Source organism: Phaseolus vulgaris, chromosome 9 (assembly GCF_051622355.1).
Source record: "Phaseolus vulgaris cultivar YP4 chromosome 9, ASM5162235v1, whole genome shotgun sequence".
NCBI lineage: Eukaryota > Viridiplantae > Streptophyta > Magnoliopsida > Fabales > Fabaceae > Phaseolus > Phaseolus vulgaris.
In genome coordinates, this window is record NC_143506.1 from 23580769 (window position 1) to 23599732 (window position 18964).

Here is an 18964-nt window from a genome sequence, read left to right on the forward strand (position 1 = left end):
TGGTCGAAATGACCTACATGATATTGATATGAGTCTACTTAAAACTGAGATATATGATCAATACACTTAGACTCTTAGGACCATCTAAATTGTACTATTCATGATCGAGATAACCTATACATCACTAAGATCATACGATATACATCGAGATCATCCAAATTAACAAACATTTTTTATGGATTGAAAGAAAAATAAAATTGACGAGGATTGATTAACTCTTGTCTGAAAAAGGATTTTTTTTTTTACATCACACACAGTAAATTATTATAATAATATAATATTTTAAATTAAAAAATAAATTAAATATGATTAAAATATTATTTTATTGATTTGTGAAGTTAATGTTTTTTATTTTTTGTAGTGTTAACATATCACCAATATCTATAAAAAAAAATCTGGCTCTATTGAGTGTTGAGTGTGGAATGTATGTGAAAGAGGTGATTGGGTACAATAACTTTGTTGTTGTGTGTTCATACAGGTAATATGTTGACCATGAGAGAAAATAATACAAATTTTAAAAGACAAATGGAAATTTTTTTGAAATGATAAACTTAGGAACACTCTCTCACTTTTTTTGATTTTGGAATTTCTGCTCACTGATAAGGGATTGTTTCTTCTTAAACAAAGTACGGATGTACTGAATAAACTCAACAGTACACCTAGTTCTATAAAAAATGTGGAATTTACAGTATAAAATATGTGTAATAAGATTATGTAAATCATACACTCTTTAAAAAAATAGGATCTTGAGATATGTTGGGGCTTAGTCAATAGTATTTATGGAGAATCAATAGAACACGAGTGTAAGTAAGAGAATCTCAAGACATGTGCAAAGGTCTCTTTGAATTTGGTAATTTATTTCAAGTGGAACATTATTGGTTTCACAAACTCAAATTGGTTAGGTGACAAAAGAGGATAGGAAAAGTATAACTAATTTTTTAACTATGCAACACAACCTTCTCACAAAATAATATAAGTTATAGCTCTTTCACCACGTGAAACCAAATTTGTCATCAATAGGGACATGGCAAGCTCATTGACTCCTTCACAAACAATTGATGTAATATTTTTTATATTTAAATTATTTTGAATACAATAAAAAATATATTTAATAGATCATGTACTAATTATTATTTTTTTCAAAAAAAAAACTTACATATTATTAAAAAAAGTATTTACTTTCAAGATGTGTCAAATATATGGTAGGAAAAAAATGAAGCATGAGTATAACATAATGGACTTGGTGGTCATGAAAAGAGAAAAAAAGTCAAATATGTACTTAGTACGTTTTTATCATTTTCTAACTATTTGACTGTACTTCGGCTGTCAAAAAAAGGTTTGATTGCACTTTTCTATGAACAGAATACTGTTTTTGTGTAACTTTTTAGGTCCAAATGAGCAGAAAAAGTTAAATTAAAATAAATTATAAAATATAATTTAAATATTTAAAAAAATTGAATTCAAATTGTCATTTAAAGAATCTGAATCTAATACTAAAAAAGAAAATTACAGTTTATTTACAACACTAATTGTTAAATAGAGACAAAATGAACTTTAATTATTTTCTGCCTAATTAACTAATTAATTAGCATTTTTCTGTGAGGTTCTCCTTTGTCTGGAAACCTACAAGTTGAAAAGGCATGTTTTATAATGATATAAGTTTAGTATTATAAAGTAGGAAAAAGTTGTATTAACACTGCACAGTAAATAACACTATTGAACAACCCTTTGTAATAATATTATAATATTTAAATTAAAAATTATAATGAAAATAGTTAAAATATTAATTAATTAATTAATTTATTTATTAAAAGTATGTTTTTCTGTGTATGCAATGACAAGTACCAGGTCCTTTAAAGTATACTACATGCAACATATCTTGAAAACTGCACATTTTGGAATTGTGATTTGATTAATTTAATTGTTATTTTTTAATTATAATTTGATGAATTGTCAATATATTATTATTTTTTTCAAAAACAACTCTTTTATAAGTAAGATGTTTCAAAATCTCTAATACTTAATGTCTTAAAGACATTGTTTAAGAAATAAATAATAAAATTCTCAATTAAAATACGTTTAAAATGCATACCAATCATACTAAAATGTAATAGTAATAATTGTTTTAATAGTTTTTTCTACCAATAATTTCTTAATAAATATCTCATAAATGTTCATGATCACTTGCCTTCTTCCTTTTTGATACATGTCATTTTTATTTTATTTTAATATATTATATAGAAAAAAATCATCCTTGGTTACTATTAATGGGTTGATCTTGGTTTTAAATTTTACTTTTATTTCCCATAAATTGAAGACATTAAAATATTTACAATAACCCATGATCTTGTTCAATAAATTTCCTTAACATCCAAGTGGGACTTAAATTCAAAGTTAGACAACTCCTTTATTCCTTTTCTTGTAGTTTCAAACTTGTAAAATAGACAATTCAAAGTCAAAAAAAATGTCACAAATAAATGTTAGACATTTAAATGCATTGAAAATATTCAATTAAAAATAAAAATAGAAGAGAGAGAGTTGTGAATGGTAAAAATTGTTATGAATGAAGTCAAGTATCCTTTGCTTACAATGAAAGGGCATGTTTGGGCAGTAGCACCGACCCACACCTAAGCTGATAATTACTTGCAAAATGGTTAATTCCGTGGAATCTCTTCCACCAAAAGCAAGAATTAGAATGAAGCCATTTTTACGACCATCATCCTGGGCCCACCTCCACCGCCTCATGCCCCAATCTCAAATCATCAAAGCCCCACCTTCACGTGCCTTGCATTCTATTACACCAACCCATACCCGACCCGTTTCCAGATTCTGGACCCGAATCAAGGAACAGTATTTGAGATGACGAAGAATCCAACGAACCAACGGAGAATTCACGCTTTCCAACGACCAAATTCCTTTCCCTCGACAAACCATCGGTATCAATAAATAATTAATAAATTAAATTAAATTATTAGATACCCTCTTTATTTACATTTACCGCGTTTTCTATCATCTCTTTCTTCTTCCTTCCTTACAAACTTTTTCTCCATCCCAACCTAACATAGCAACAAAACGACCACCACACTGAGTTTCGCTCCGTCGTTTTCAATTTCCAGTACCATCCCCACTTTATTCGCGATTATGATCCACGATCCACGTACATTTCCAACTCACGGACTCTACTCTCCTCGTTAATCCCACAATCACGGGTTGCCGCTTATTTCTCACGGTCCACTCATTTGGGGTTCGGTTGAGGATTTCTTGGGGTTTTCCGCACGGCAGTTGGACCAATTTATGTGTGTTCCTCATAGTAGCTGCTTAGGGTGTGTTGGTGGCGCTGGATGTGTGTGGGGTGCAGGATAAATGCGTGTCACCGGGGATCTAGGGTTTTCGAGCCTGATCCTTCTGGTGCTTTGTCTAGTGCTGCCGGTGATCGGCCTCATAATTATCCGTAGATGGCAGGTTTCGGAGACTAGGAAGAGGGAGATTAGGAGACTTTTGGTTTTGGCCGCAGAGGAAACTGCCAGGGCCGAGAAAGAAGCATCATTTGCGTATGGCACGGCGGTTTCTGCCACTCCAAGCAATCAATGTGCCTTGTGCTATTTTCCCGCCACTGCGCGCTGCGCTCAGTGCAAATCCGTTCGCTACTGGTGCGTTTTGCAATTGTGCTGAATAATTTAAATAAGAGTGTTATTTTTAATGTGGCATGGATTATGGGGTTCATTTATTCAGAATCCGACTAGTTCAGTTCTTTTATTAAATATTGTTGGAAACTGGGAATATGATTTTTTATCTCGTTTTCTGGAGTGCTGTATCTTGTGGTTTCTAAAACAAACTCCACATTTTTTAAATTGTGTTCACTTCACCAAGATAAATATACAAAATATCTGGCTTTTTAGTTAAGTACTATCCTACAGGAGCTCTTGTTCATGTTCATCTCATTCTTCGACGACAGTGAGATCACTAGATTGTATTTTTTTTACATGTTCATGTGGAAACCTTTAGGAAGAGAAAATGTTTTTTTTAAAATAATTTTTCTTTAGTGGGGAGAATATTAAGCCATAGTTTTGGTTTTTGGACTATCCCATTTATATACTACGGTGAATGGTCTAGCTGACTCTGACATTATGTATTACCTTGGTCCCAATTCATTGTTTTCGGTCTGCATGTTTCACTGTCTTTCAATTTATAGTGTTGCATGCTTGGTTTGTGATGTTTCAGTTCCTTTGAGTGCCAAACTGTTCATTGGCGGCAAGGTCACAAGTTAGAATGCGGTCCTCCCAGCACAATCCACCGAAGTTATGATGTAACAAGTGATCTTGGCAGCAAGGTGGTAGAACAAGGCTACTCTGGAATCTCTGGTGAGAAGTCAGAATGTGAAAACACAGACTATAAATCATCCTTTGAAAAGCCTCCAATTTCTGATATCTGCTTTTCTCCAAAAGTTTTATCTGGGAATGATGAGAATATCAGATTTCAGTCCCTTGCAGAAGGACATATAACAGATTCCAATTCGGACTTGTCCAGTAACTCTTTTTCTGGATTCTCAGCTTCCACGGGTTCCAGTGATTCATCTGATGATTCCTCTGTCTGTGAGAGTGTCATTTCAAATGAGCATGACAGATCAGATGGACATATTTTTGTTGATTCCACCCTTGACATTCCTGACAACACTAATGACAATAGCGAGGGTGTAACCATGTCTTCTTCACCGAAGTTTGCTAGTTTGGTTGATTCAATAGATGGTTTTTCTACAATGCATAAATCAAATCATATTGGACCTGGTTTTAGTAAAGACGAGAGTAAGTTTGCATCAAATGACAATTCGGGTTCAAGTGTGTATAAGGGGAACACAAATGACCCTTCTACAGTGATTCCTGGATTCTGGGATAAAGCACTTGATGGGATTAAAGATGATTCTAAGAATGACACTCATCCATCCTATTCTGATAAATCAGCGGGTAAAAGGATTGTTTCTGAATCTTCATTTCACTTTTCATTCAGTGCCATTCCTCCTTCACATGTACGAGATACCAAGATGAAGGGTTCTGTATCTGATAATGCTTTTCCAAATTGTATTGGGTCTGAGAATGACAACATGAATTCTTCAAAGGGGAGGAATTTCTCTTTCCCCAACAGCAAAGTTTCTAATGTGAGGAGTTATGTTACTCCAAGTGGTTCTGAATCTGATCATTTGGAATCTAAAGACAGCTCCAGGCCACCTTCATCATCTTTCTCCCTTCAATCCTCCAGTGTTGGCAAAGATTCAGTTTGTGCAGATGCTTTGAGCATCCATAACTTGCAATCGACTGTCACTGAGGTATCAAATCATGTTGTGGAAAACCATTGCAGCACCTTGAAGTCTACTGAGATTAGATGCCTGAAGCTTGACCATGCTGATTCTAATTTAGCTTCTGAAACTAAAGAGCATTCTCATACTAGTACAAAACATGGGAATAATGAGGTTGAATTTGGAACTTGTGCTGTCACTTCCTCTCGTGTTGCTAGCTGTTCTGCAAATTCTAAAAGTGACATAAAAACTTCTGTTTTGAAAGTTGTTGATCAGTTTAGAGGATCAAATATGTCAAAGAACTTTCCATTATCTGTTGGTAGTGATATTGGTGAAAGACACAATGACAAGGTTCTTCTAAAACATTTTTTTTTTGCATTCTTTTGTGCTTCGAAATATTATTACCTCATATTTATAGTTGTTGCAGGTTTTTTTCCCGTATGAATTGTTTGTCAAGCTTTATAACTCGAACAAGGTGGAGTTATGCCCATTTGGATTTATAAATTGCGGAAACAGGTATTTTCAAATTATTTAAGATAAACATTTAAAAGATAATTGGTTCCATCTTATATGTGGATTTATACTTTTGCAGTATAGCTCTGTAGTGTGTATTATTGTCTCCTTGCCTTGCTGATAAGGATATTATATTTTACATTATTATTCAATGATTGATTTGAATAGTTAGGTTATTCGACTTGTGTTGAATCAATTGCTCCTCCACTGTGCTTGGTGGAAGATTCACCTTTTTTTTAACTTTGCAGTTGTTATGCTAATGCTGTACTTCAGTGCTTAGCATTTACACCGCCACTGACTGCTTATTTGCTTCAAGGATTACATTCTAAATCATGTATGTATGCCATCAGAAGTTCCATTATGGAATCACACCTACGTTATTTACTGAATATTGTGTTGTTAGTTGTAAGTGTTTCTGTAGCTTAAATATCTTCTATGCAAATTTTAGGTGCAAATAAAAAATGGTGTTTCACCTGCGAATTTGAAAGATTGATTTTGAAGTCAAAGGATACAAAATCTTCAGTATCTCCTGTGAGCATAATCTCTCATTTACAGAATATTGGGAGTCAGCTTACTAATGGAAGAGAAGAAGATGCACATGAATTTCTTAGGTATTTTTTCACCTTTTAATCCACGTAATATAGCCTGAACATTGTTTTGTATTTCCTTTTAAATGAATGATGACACACTTGACAATTGACAGGCATGTTATTGACACAATGCAATCTGTTTGCCTTATGGAAGCTGGGGTTAATGCATTGGGCTCCTTGGTAGAGGACACTACTTTAATGGGTCTAACATTTGGAGGTTACCTTCGATCAAAGGTAATCTTTATTTCTATCTGGAAAAGTAATTCTCAATTATCTTTTATGTTTTTCCTTTTCTCCTGTCATAAGTGTAATACAGTGTTGGCATGTGTAATAGATAATTTTTTTATTATTGTCATCCTGACATATGCTTATTAAGGTAAAAGGGACAAATGAACATTGACCTCATTAGGCAGATAAAATGCATGAAATGCGGAGCCGTCTGCACATGTTTATGAAATAGATAATGATATTATTATTGTCATTATAATCTGCTAATTGGAAGTAAAAGGGACAAATGAACATTCTCCTCATTTGGCAGATAAAATGCATGAAATGTGGAGGGAAGTCTGAGCGTCAAGAAAGGATGATGGATCTGACTGTTGAGATAGAAGGGGATATAACAACCCTGGTGGATGCCCTTCAACGGTTTACAAGCACTGAGACTCTGGATGGGGAAAACAAGTACCACTGTGTCAGGTTGGGTGATTTTTTGGCTGCCCTTTTTTTCATACAATGAAAATAAAAAGAACCTTTTCTGAGTGCATTTTGACCATTATCTTCATAGGGAGAGTTAAGGGACTACAGATTTTTTAGGGTAGATTAAATCCAAAATTTTAGAATTTAACTGTTGGCACATAATAGGATCATGTAGATCTGTTACTTTGACATTCGGCCTGTTTGAATAACTTTTATCATAAACACTTTTAGGAGAAAAAACTGAAACAAGTTAAAAACCATCTTTTAGACAAGTTAATATGAAAAAACTTTAAAAATTAACCTGTGCATGAATTAATTTTAGTTAATGGAAAAATTCATTTCATTTTTCTTTTCTTAGAAAGTGTCTGTGGTGAAACTTATCCAACCAGACCTCTTAAATTGGATAAGAGAAGTTAGGTCTGGGATGTCTCCTCTCAAGGGAAGAACAGCCTCACCCCAATAAAATGCCTCTTAATTTTATCATCTTTTTATGTGCCATTATGAGTAAGGTTTTGTAAGTTAATTCTGTTTCCTCTCAAGAATCAACTTAGTATTAACTAAAAGATGTTGCATAATTAGGGAAAATGTTTAGGCATGTGCTAAATGGCAAGTGTTAGAATGCCTTGTACATGGCCTACCTTCATTGAGCCTATATCATATGGATCCTAGGCCATTATAAGTGGGCAAGTCCTTTTAGTGATCTTCAGTTAAATCAGAATTTGAAAATTAACGCTTATGGTTTTTGGTTTAAATTTTTTCTATGACGGATTCACTATTAATGCATTATTTTTCTTTGATTCTTGGCTGTACATAGAAGAAAGCATTGCACAACCTAATCTCACAAGTTTACACAGCCTGTGCCATAATGTTTGGCATGCAAGATAATCTGTCAAATCAACCTTGTAAAGCTTATTTTATTGTGGCCACCAAGTTATGACTCTAGCTTTTTACAAAATTATGATTTTTGGCATCCATTCAAAATGCTATCGTCTCTCATATCATTATTTGGTCTTTGGGTGGTATGCAAATGTTTTCTTATTTTGGATTTTAGTTGGAATTTTGTTTGGAGAACTTGTACTCAAAAGTTTTTCCTTGTGTTATTAAACTATTTCCATTTGAAGATGCAAATCTTACGAGAAGGCCAAGAAGAAGCTGACAGTTTCAGAGGCACCCAATGTTCTTACTGTTGCATTAAAGAGATTTCAGGTATGTCATGAATTCAATTCCAAGACAATGTTATTTTGCCTGCATTATATGCAGCATGTATGCAGAGTTTTGCTTAGTTGTTACGTCTTATTGCAGCATGGGAAATTTGGGAAGCTCAACAAGCCTATTCAATTTCCTGAAATACTTAACTTGGCACCTTTCATGAGTGGGACTAGTGATAAATCACCCGTATACAGATTGTATGGGGTAGTTGTTCACTTAGATACCATGAATGCTGCCTTTTCGGGTCATTATGTGTCCTATGTGAAGAATATCCAGAACAGGTGGTTCAAGGTTGATGACAGTGTGGTAAGTCCCTTTTGCGTTTGTTCCCAATTATAAGAGCAATTCACTTTTGGTTCCCAAATGTACTTTTCTAGGTATGATTTTCTTAATTAGTAGTGCATGGACCTTCGTGTTTCATAAACTGAATATATGATAGCACTGGGTTAGAATATCGGAGAAAGAAATGGAAAGCATTTGATAGGATAGGAACATCTCCATCTTGACCTGGATTGAAGGCTAGAGATACTAATGCTGAGATGAGATGTCAATAAAGACTCCTCCAGGTGTCTGAGAGATCTGGACTCTCTCTCCCAACTACAGTTAAAAACTGAAGATGCTTTCTACTCTCCCTTTTCCTCCTAGTTATACCCTTATTATCCTTTGAGTTACTTCTTTAACCACTAATTGACAGTGTAACTGTTGGAGTTACTGACTAACAGTTTTCTAATACTCTAATCATAACAGATACTGTTATTTCTATTGCTAATTGATTCAAGTCCGCTGAGGAGTGAACAATGTAGAACCAAAATTTATCAAGAATGCTTTACAAATTACAAATATAAAATTAAAAAAAAAGTCAGGGATATAAGTGGGATGCTATAGTGCTACTGTAGTGGCAGACCATCCCCTGGCTACTACAGGGGCTGCTGTAGTGGAAAGGTTAAGAGTGTATTTGGGAAAGATGGAATTTCCCCATTTCAGTGGTTTTCCTATGTATTTCAGCTGTTTATTAAAAAATAATCTTGTTTAGGCAAATCAGTTTGAAATATGAAATTTGTACGTACTGATATATTATAATTTATTAGTATGAGTATATCATAATTTAGTTATATCTCTTGTCAATCCAGAATTTTTAATACACCTCTTCATGCCAAAGACTAAACATCTCAAGCATGGAAATAAATATTTATGGATGGTCTAATAGATATGATGGATCTAATTTCGTTAGGATCTGTAGTCATCCTAGAATTTAAACTCACAAAACTGGCTTGAAAATTGATATTTGCATCTATCTATACATTATTAATTTGGTTATATTTATAAGCGAAATGAGATTTCAAACACAACTTAAATTCCAACATGTTTTTTTTTCTTCTAAAAGGTAATAATATCTTGTTGCATCTTTGAGTCCAACTTTTTGCTTAAATTGGGACAATTTATTTTACTTTTAGAAAGTAATTCCCAAACTACCCATGCATTTGAATAATATATTAATAATGAAACTATATGGCCTTTTGGCAATTTTATGTATAATCTGATTTTTTGGGTACCCAAACACACTTTGTTATCCTAAAATCACTTAAGCAAAGATACTTGAACAAAAACTGTCTGATTATAATCGTATTATCAATAATCGATTATCAAAATAATCCAATTCTCACAGCTGTCCCAAAATAAGTGTAGCCAGCTGTTGCGGATGCCGTAGAGTGCTATGAGGCAGAGGCTATTCCAAAAAAGCCCTATGAACTGCGACATCCCCTTGTTTCTCTTGTCTCTTCTCAAACCTCTCTCTGCCTCTCCTATGTTGCTGTTGCTGTTACCTCTGTCTTCTCTGGCAACTGTGTCTGGTCTCTCCATAGTCTTTGGCAAGTGACGCCCTTTTGTTTTGTTCTGTCTTCCCTGTCTTGAGCACCTTATTGCCACAATTAAACTGAAAGAATTCATGCAAAGGTACACAAATGAAAAAGGTGGTGCAAGAGGTTCAGCAGGATTGGAAGCTCTGCAAGCCAGTTTCCTTCCAAAATAATTTTGTTCTGGGATGAAATTACTGTCGTGTTCAGTGGATGAATGTGTCCTTAAATCGCTGTTGTATTACGAAACAAAAGGAGATGTACAGAACATTTGTTGTGGTTTTTACTTGTATTTTACTTGATTTAACCATCTGCCGTATGTATGTCTTGCAGGTGACGGCTGTTGAATTGGAGAGAGTCTTGACAAAAGGAGCATATATGCTTTTATATGCTAGGTAAGCCAGCTTTTCTTCTGAAGTCTGGCCAATCGAACCAGCCAGTTTTTAAGACATTAATTGGTGGCTTCAATGATAATTTTAACTACATTTTCTCTTGGCTTCTCTGATTGTCTGAATCACGTTGTAGGTGCTCGCCAAGGGCTCCAAGATTAATTAGGAACAGAATACTATCCTCGGATTCAAAAAGTAAAGTTAGCGGAAAGACTCTTGCAACGAAAGCAAGATATATATCTACGAATTCTGGTGTTGCTGAAAATGTCGATAGTTCCATCTCTCCAGATGGTTCACCTGCCTTGGAGTCTTTCTATTCAAAGTTTCACCACCTGAAAAAGATTTTAGAGGAAGACTCGTCGAGTGATAGTTCATCCCTCATTAGCAGCAATTCTGATGAAGGTTCTTGCAGTACAGATAGTACCTGTGATTCAGCCAGTACAGATGACTTCACTGATTATCTATTTGGTGATTCGGGAAATGGGTGGAGCAGTGCGTGGAAGAATTCAGATTCTGACACATCCTGGTCATCCTCATCTTCCCCCTTAAACTCTCGACATTCCCCCCTCTCTGATATGGACCGATACGATTCTGTTTCTCCTGATGCAGCTGGTTTGTGCATTTCCACAGGTTCAAGTGTGGAGAAAGACCGTCCTGTATACAATTCTTGTTTGCATTCTAACACAACTTCACAGCATAGAGGGTTAGATAGTGGTAGGATTAGTAGCAAGATTAGTAGTAGAGAGAGTGACTCTTTTGTGAAAGTAGGATCTAACCTTTGGAACGATACAGAGTGTGGTGTATTATGTAGAAAGTATAGAAGGAATTAAAATTTAGTAACCTCTGGAGTTTGGAGCAGTAAATAATGAGTGAGGGGATGCTCTATCTAATTTACCAACTTTGAGGCGGCCTTCTTTTTACAAAGCAAAATTACCCACATCACTTTCCCAGTAACTTAACCAGGTGTAGATAATACATACCTCTAACTTTGTTATAAAACTTCACAGGAATTTATTCTATTATTTTAAATAGGGATACTTTAAATAAAGGAAACCAATATATTATTTGTCTTATACTTGCATTTATTTACAATTTGTTATCAATTATGATCCCTCTATCGAATTCGTATGAATAATAAAGTGGACTTGATGTTTTTTAATTCAATTATCTTGGAAATGTTTTTATGTAAAATTATTATTCTATTCGGCGATTGGCATGAGATATATAAAATGTCAAATGCAAATTTTTAAGCAGAATGTAAAATACTACCAAGTTAAAGGTTTAGTTAAAAAAACTGGAATTTGTCAATTTTTAGTATTTGTTTGAATTAAAGATGCAAAGTGAACAATTGAAGAAAAAGAAATAAAGTATAAAGTAAACTTGGATTAAATTGGATGAAATAAGTTGTAAATTTGTACTCGATTTAAAAAAATAAAAGATGAAAATTTCATAATTTAAATAATTACTGAAATGTTCTTGTTTGGAAAGTTAAATAAAATTAAATATGAAAAGAATAGGCGTGTATTTGAAATGTTCTTATTTTAATGAAACTGGGAATATATTCAATTATATTAAGAATATAATCAATTACAACCTTAAAAAATATGAAAATATAATGAGTTTTGGTCAAAATAATCGGTTATAATGTATATCTGCAGTTGTAAAAATTGAAGATTAACACATAAGAGGATTATTGGTATTGTTCCTGGTGAAGTAAGAAGAAAAGCAAATATGAACACAAGTGATGCGTTTCACGCAGATGTCATGGCTTTAGATATGATGGGATAAGCATCTTTGGATGCATGTTTTGGCAGATCAGCAAATCCAAGGTTTCTACTTTCAATTTTGGATGATTTTGACTCAACTCAACCATTCCGCCATAGATTGTTTCTTCCTGCATTTCCATAACTTTTCTGGTATCCCATACGTAGACAGAAAAATCATTTTGGCTTTAAAAAATACATTTTGAAATATAAATATATTTTATTTACTGTAGAATGCAAAAGATATTTCTAAATTTTACAATAAAAAAAATACATTCTAGAATTTTCTAAGAATAAAATAATTTTTTGGATTGAAGTATAAGAATATTAAAAAAGTTATGGAAGTACAGAAAGAATCAGATTTTTTTAAGAATAAAATAATTTTTTGGATTGAAGTATAAGAATATTAAAAAGGTTATGGAAGTACAGAAAGAAACAGCCCCACATAACATAACAATTAATGTCTCAATTAACACAGCAATTGGGCCAAACCCTTTAACTCTTCACACTTCCTACGACCTTTGTAATATTTCGCGTATTATAAAGGAGCTAGTTTAATTATTTTCCTTTTTTTTCTAAATACTTTTATACCTTTCTAGATATTACTGACCTTCCTACGGGTGTTTGGACAATTTTTTTTATTCATTAGAGTCGTGGTGTCTGATAATCATGATTCTTATTAGGAATGACAAATTCCGATTGGTTCATAAAAACACGAGAAGATTGTAATCACCAAACAGACATGTGCCCCAATAAATTACAATCAGTGAAACTTTTGGTAGAACATTGTAGATCCTCCAAAATGCTTACAAATGGAATTTTGATGTAATTTTGTGTAATTTTGTGGGAAGAGAACAAAAAGACCTCGTACAAAATCTCTCTGCAAAAATCAAACATAAGATAGGGAAATATCGAAGTTCAGGTTCACTAATTTCTTGAATTCTAGATGCAATTTTATAGTTCTACTTTTTGATAATTTCACTTTCTAAATTTTCTGCTATCTTATATTTATTTTAAATTTTTGAATCGTTAACTTTACTTTATGATTTATTGTTCTGTATTTTATTAGAATTAATCTCTTTCTCTTGCATTTATATTTTTCATTGAATTTTTCCTTAAATTGATTTAACAATAATTTTTTTACTTTACACTTTTCATTTAAAGGATACTATGCTTGTACGCCAAAAAATTATTTTCATGTTTTAAATGTTCTAATTTTCTTCAATAAATTATTTCCTTTTGGATCAATTCTCTTTAATATCAAAATTATACTTTTAAAAATTCTGTTAATATATTTTTTGAGTAGTATATCAGATTAAGTAGATTAAACAAATTACTAAATAAAAACTAATTTTAAATAAAAAATAATTAATTATTATATTAATTAAATTAGATATTATTTCATAAAATATAAAATTATTAATTTTTAAAATATTTTAATATTAATAAAAAATTATAAATTAGTGTGATCGATATCTAATTAGCTATCAATTTTAAAATATAAAATAATTAATAATTAAAACATTGTTAACTAATTGAATACTAATTTAAAAATTAGTTTATAATTTTTTATTAATAATAAATTTAAATATAAATATTTTTAATCTATAAAATAATATTTAATTTTGTCAATATAACAATTAATTATATTTTATTTTTAAAATTAATTTTTTATTTAATAATTTTATTGTAGTTTTGTATTCTATACAAAAATTCCTAACCTATTTTCATCATTAAAATCTAATTGTATTACAAATTTAGTTTTCTTTAATGTTTAAATTACTTCAATGATTTAAATTTAAATTTTTTACATATTGTCAATCTACATAAAAAAACCATCTAATTGTTTTATTTATTTTTAATAAAAATAATATAATTTTGGATTATAAAAAAAGAGAGTGGGTAAGAAATTGTAGAATGTGTGGGTTTTTGTGATGGGAGAGGATAATGAATGAGGTAGTTAATGCATGATAAGATAGAGGGAGAATGAAGGTGAATTGAAGGGTGAGACATTTTTCTTCTCTTAAGCAAATTAGTGTTGTCATTTCATTTTGTATTGCAATAAATCCAACATGTGCTTCAGAGATTGTACTTTGCAGATCCAACTTGACCTTCTCATGCATTATCCGTTACTCACAACCAATGCACATCATTTTCTGAGCCCCACCAACATCAACTTCATTTTGGACTTGCATGGCGGAAAATCCATTCATTCAATTTGGATTTTTCTTATGAATTCATTATCATACACCACCTACCTACTAATCAATTCACTTCTACAATAACATATATTCTATAACCAATACACTTTTACTTTTCTCCCTCACTTCCTCTTCCTTCCTCTCACTTGAATCCAAATTTCTCATAATCATCCAAATTCATGAAGAAATTAAATAAATATACACATCAACATGTTCTAATCTCTTTAAAGGTTTGTGTGGATAACTTTAGGCTACCACCATTGTCATAATCATTTTAGGTTGTTGTAATTATTAATATTATTATAAATATTATTATTATTATTTCCGTTATCTTTGGTGTTGTATTTATCATCATGTATACTCTCTATTTTTTTTCATTTTCAATATGTTATTCTGTTGGCAGTAGTCTCACATTTATGATAATAATTTTTATACTTTTTATACTCAAATTTGTATCACTATTTTTATCATTGTTATCGATGTTATTGTCATAATTAACATTTTTTTATCACCATGTTATTTTCATTATAGTAAATATCATTGATTCGTCACCATTATTGTCATCATTATTGTAACAGGATAGAGAACAATGTTTCAGATGATGAAAATTGTTAGCATGAATATCAGGGGGGATATGAAAGAGTATTAAAAGAAAGTATGTAAGAGATTTAATTAGTAAAGAGAAGGCATATATGATTTGTTTACGAGAGACAAAGTGTGAGGAGCTCAATAGGGAGAGTTAATTACTCCTTTGGAGTTCTAATGATATCAAATGGGTTGAAATCGATTCTAGCAATAATGCAAGTGGAATTATGACAATGTGGAGAAGAGACTGGTTTCGGTTATTAAGTTCTTACAATGGAAATAATTGTTTTGTTATAGAAGGGGAGTGGAAGGTTGGCGTGAACGTTTATAGCTCTGGCTCGTTGAGGGAAAAGAAGTTAATTTGGGAGGAGATTAGCGAGTTTAGAAGGAGACACAATAATAGGGTGCGGTGCGTATTAGGGGATTTCATTATGTTCAAAGGCAGAAGGAGAGAAAAAGTTTACTTTTTGTGACTAATTATAATAGAGATATAAGAGGGTTCAATGACTTTATTACTAAAACTGACCTGGTGGATATTCCGATGGTAGGTAGAAAATTTACTTGGTACGAACCGAATGGGTCAGTTAAGAGTAGAATTGATAGGATTTTGGTGTTGAGGGAGTGGTTGGAAGTTTGGCCAGATAGTAAACAATTTATCATCAGTAGATTAGTTTTTGACCATTGTGCTTTAGTGTTAAAAGACTTGCACATGGATTGGGGCCTGAAACCATTTACAAGTCTAGATGTTTGGTATAGGGACGGAAGGTTTAAGGATTTTGTACGAAGTAAATGGCTTAGTTACGAGGTGAAGGGTGGAGGGATAACTCTCAACAACTCTGTGATTATAGACCTATCTCGTTGGTTGGATGTCTATACAACATGCTCTAATATGCAGATGATACTTTGTTCTTTTGCGAAGCAAAAACTAAAAGCGTATTTAACTTAAAGAGCATGTTTACCACTTTAAGGTAAATTTCTTGAAGAGCAGAACTGGTGGGATGGGAGTCGATCGGTCTGTGGTTCAACACTTTGCAACAATTCTCAACTATGATGTGATGAAATTACCTTTTAAATACTTGGGGATGCTAGTGGAAGGGTGTCACAAGAGAGGTGTGTTTTGGGATGGAGTGTTAGAAAAAATCAAGAGTATATTGGGTAGATGGAAAGGTAGAGTCCTCTCGATGGTAGGGAGGATTATTTTGATTAAGTCGGTCATTTCGTCTATTCCGTTGTTTTATGTTTCTTTATATAAGTTGCCTACTTTGATGCTGAAGAAAATTGTGAAATTACAGAGAAACTTTCTCTGGGGATGGGATTCAGAAGGGATTAAGATCACTTGGATTTCTTCGGAAAAAGTTTGTAAGCCACGTAAAACTGGTGATCTTGGTATCCTGGATCTTAGATTATTCAATGTGGCATTGTTGGGAAAATGGATTTGGCACTTGAGATCTAACAAGGGCAGTTTGTGGAAAGAGATCCCTGAGTCTAAGTATGGAGGTTGGAGATGTCTGAAAGCACAAAGAAATGTTTATAAGCAGTCTTATGGTGGAGAGATCTGAAGGGAGTTTGGGGGTTGGAGGAATGGGGAAGGAATTTTGAGGACTGCTTTGAGTGGGGCGTTGGAAATGGGAAGAAAGTCAAATTTTGGGAAGATATCTGGGTAATGAAGATCTGAAGAGCAAATTCCCGAAACTATTTTCCTTGAGTAACTATAAAGACGCTAATATAGATTCTTTTGGGGTTTGGACTAATGGTAGTTAGGAGTGGAAGTTAGTTTGGTGAAGGAGCCTGCTCGAATGGGAGAAGAATATGAAATTTCAGCTTCTAGTATTTTAAGGGATAATTTTGAGGGGGAAAGTTTGTCTTTGTTTGAATTCTTATGGAAGATTAAGGCTCTACCTTCAGCTTAAATCACAGCTGGGAGGGTGCTGCTAAATTCGATTGTTTTCAAGGCTAACTTGGAAAGACATGGGGTAGTATTCGTTAGCAACTTATGTTGTTTTTGCGGGGTGAAAGTGGAAACTGCAAGACAGTTGTTTTTTGTTTGCAAAATTGTCTGACTTGTTTAGAACCAATGTTATGCTTGGTTAGGATTGACGTCGGTAGATCATCATGATCCTTTTTCACACTTCTAGCATTTCAAACTTGTTAATGTACCTGTTATGTCAATGTTGTATGGGGAAGTGTTTGGATTGCAGTTGTTGGTGAGATTTGGAGACATAGGAATAAACACATTTTTAAAGGTGAAGTGACTGATTATTTTGAAATATTTTCCTTGGTTCAATTTAGGGTATGGTCTTTGGTTACTTCTAAATTTTTTCCTACAAGTTATTCTTATTCTGATTGGTGCCTTGATCCTCTAGTTTGTTTGTATTTGATCAAGAGACTTTGAAACTCCAGACCTTTTATTTTTTAGAAGGTTGGGATGAGGTAGTTGTTTTTCTGATGTATCTTCATTTCAGTTTGTTACTTATTTTTTAGTTACTCTAATAAGATATTTGTGGTAAGCTTTCAGAGAAAAGTGTTTTACATTTTAGTTTTATACAAATATTAAACCACCTCTAAAATGGTTAATATTTATTTATTTTTTCTTGCTGATAAAAAAAAATCATTATCATATCAGACAAATTTCTACCACTCTCATCATAATCTTTTCATTATTATCATGGTTAATACCAACATTTATATAATTATTAACATTGTTATGGTAGTGTTAACATCATTATTGTTATAATTTTTTTAATATTGTTTTCATTCATATCATACCATCACTATCTTACCTTAACTTGTCATATTGTATCAGATTAATATTTATCTTACTTTATTTTTATTTTTTTTATCCTATAATGTATATCTTAACTACTGAAAAAATCAAAAGAATTCTTAATTTTTAATTTCTAGTTTCTCTCCATTTAAATATATATAAAATTATTCACTTTCATACTAATTTAGAAGATCTTTTCTAGTTTTCATAAAAAAAGAGAGTGCATTTTTAAACTATGAAGTCATATATTAGGATAAGATAGTATTTAGATTTACTTTTGAATTTGAATATATTTTTAAAAAAAATATTAAACACGTTTAAATTTTTTTATTCTTTAATCATAAAATATATATGATTTTTTTTTCGCTTATATTTAATCTAGAGGGTGTATAGCGATTGATTTTTAAATTAAAATACGGGTTAAAATTTGTTTGTCCCTAAACTTAAGAAATTCGTCTCTGTTCTTAAAGAAAATGGTAGAAGCAAGTTTTGTGCAGTATTTGTTTGCGTGACTAATTTGTGCATTACTTATGTTTGAAGACAAAAATAAAATAGAGACCTCTTAAATGATAATGAATGTTATGAGTGATATGATAAGATAATTTAGAAACTTTCATTTAAGTAGTGCTCGTATGTTAAATTAGATTTAAAGTGTAATTCTTATTCGTACGTGTGTTGGAATGATTTGATTATAGTATAGATATTTCTTATGATTATCCAATTTAAGCTTTATCTTCTCCTTTTTTTTTTACTGGCCACCCAATTTGACAATACTGAGAGAAGAAAACTTGAAAGGTAAGTCTGTTCAAACTTGAACGGGGCACCAAACAGGAGACAGGAATTGAAGCGTGTTTCTCTTTAATTCCTTTTCCTCTTTTAGGTTTCAGAATTGCATCCATTCACATTATTGCATGTTCATTTGTTTGGTAAAAAGAAAACTCAATCATGGTGGCTGAGATAAAGGAAAATAAATGTCTCGGTAATTTGATGGCTGCATCTAGTTATTTTGTGTCTCTGTTTTCTTAGGCGTGCATTACTTTTGGTATCCAACTTGTTTTTCTTCCGCAAAAGAAAAAAGACAAAATAACAGCCCTAGTTATTATTGTTAAGG

General features: G+C 32.3%; 1 protein-coding gene across 3 annotated transcripts; it reads left to right on the top strand.

The window, feature by feature from the left end:
* The first annotated feature begins 2882 nt into the window (after positions 1–2882).
* Positions 2883–11613, top strand: LOC137820141 (ubiquitin carboxyl-terminal hydrolase 16). Of its 3 annotated transcripts, XM_068623992.1 has the most exons (11): positions 2883–3650; positions 4222–5641; positions 5718–5806; positions 6052–6137; positions 6252–6414; positions 6507–6627; positions 6932–7089; positions 8211–8295; positions 8392–8604; positions 10485–10546; positions 10677–11613. In XM_068623992.1, the coding sequence occupies exons 1-11, from the start codon at positions 3364–3366 to the stop codon at positions 11368–11370; spliced, it is 3378 nt and encodes a 1125-aa protein (XP_068480093.1). In that variant the 5' UTR covers positions 2883–3363; the 3' UTR covers positions 11371–11613. The 3 variants fall into 3 exon arrangements, with proteins under 3 accessions (XP_068480093.1, XP_090151244.1, XP_090151245.1); XM_090295118.1 differs by having other exon boundaries at positions 2886–3650; positions 8211–8604; XM_090295119.1 differs by lacking the exons at positions 6932–7089; positions 8211–8295; positions 8392–8604; positions 10485–10546; positions 10677–11613 and adding an exon at positions 6807–6863 and having other exon boundaries at positions 2886–3650.
* Positions 11614–18964: the final 7351 nt, after the last annotated feature.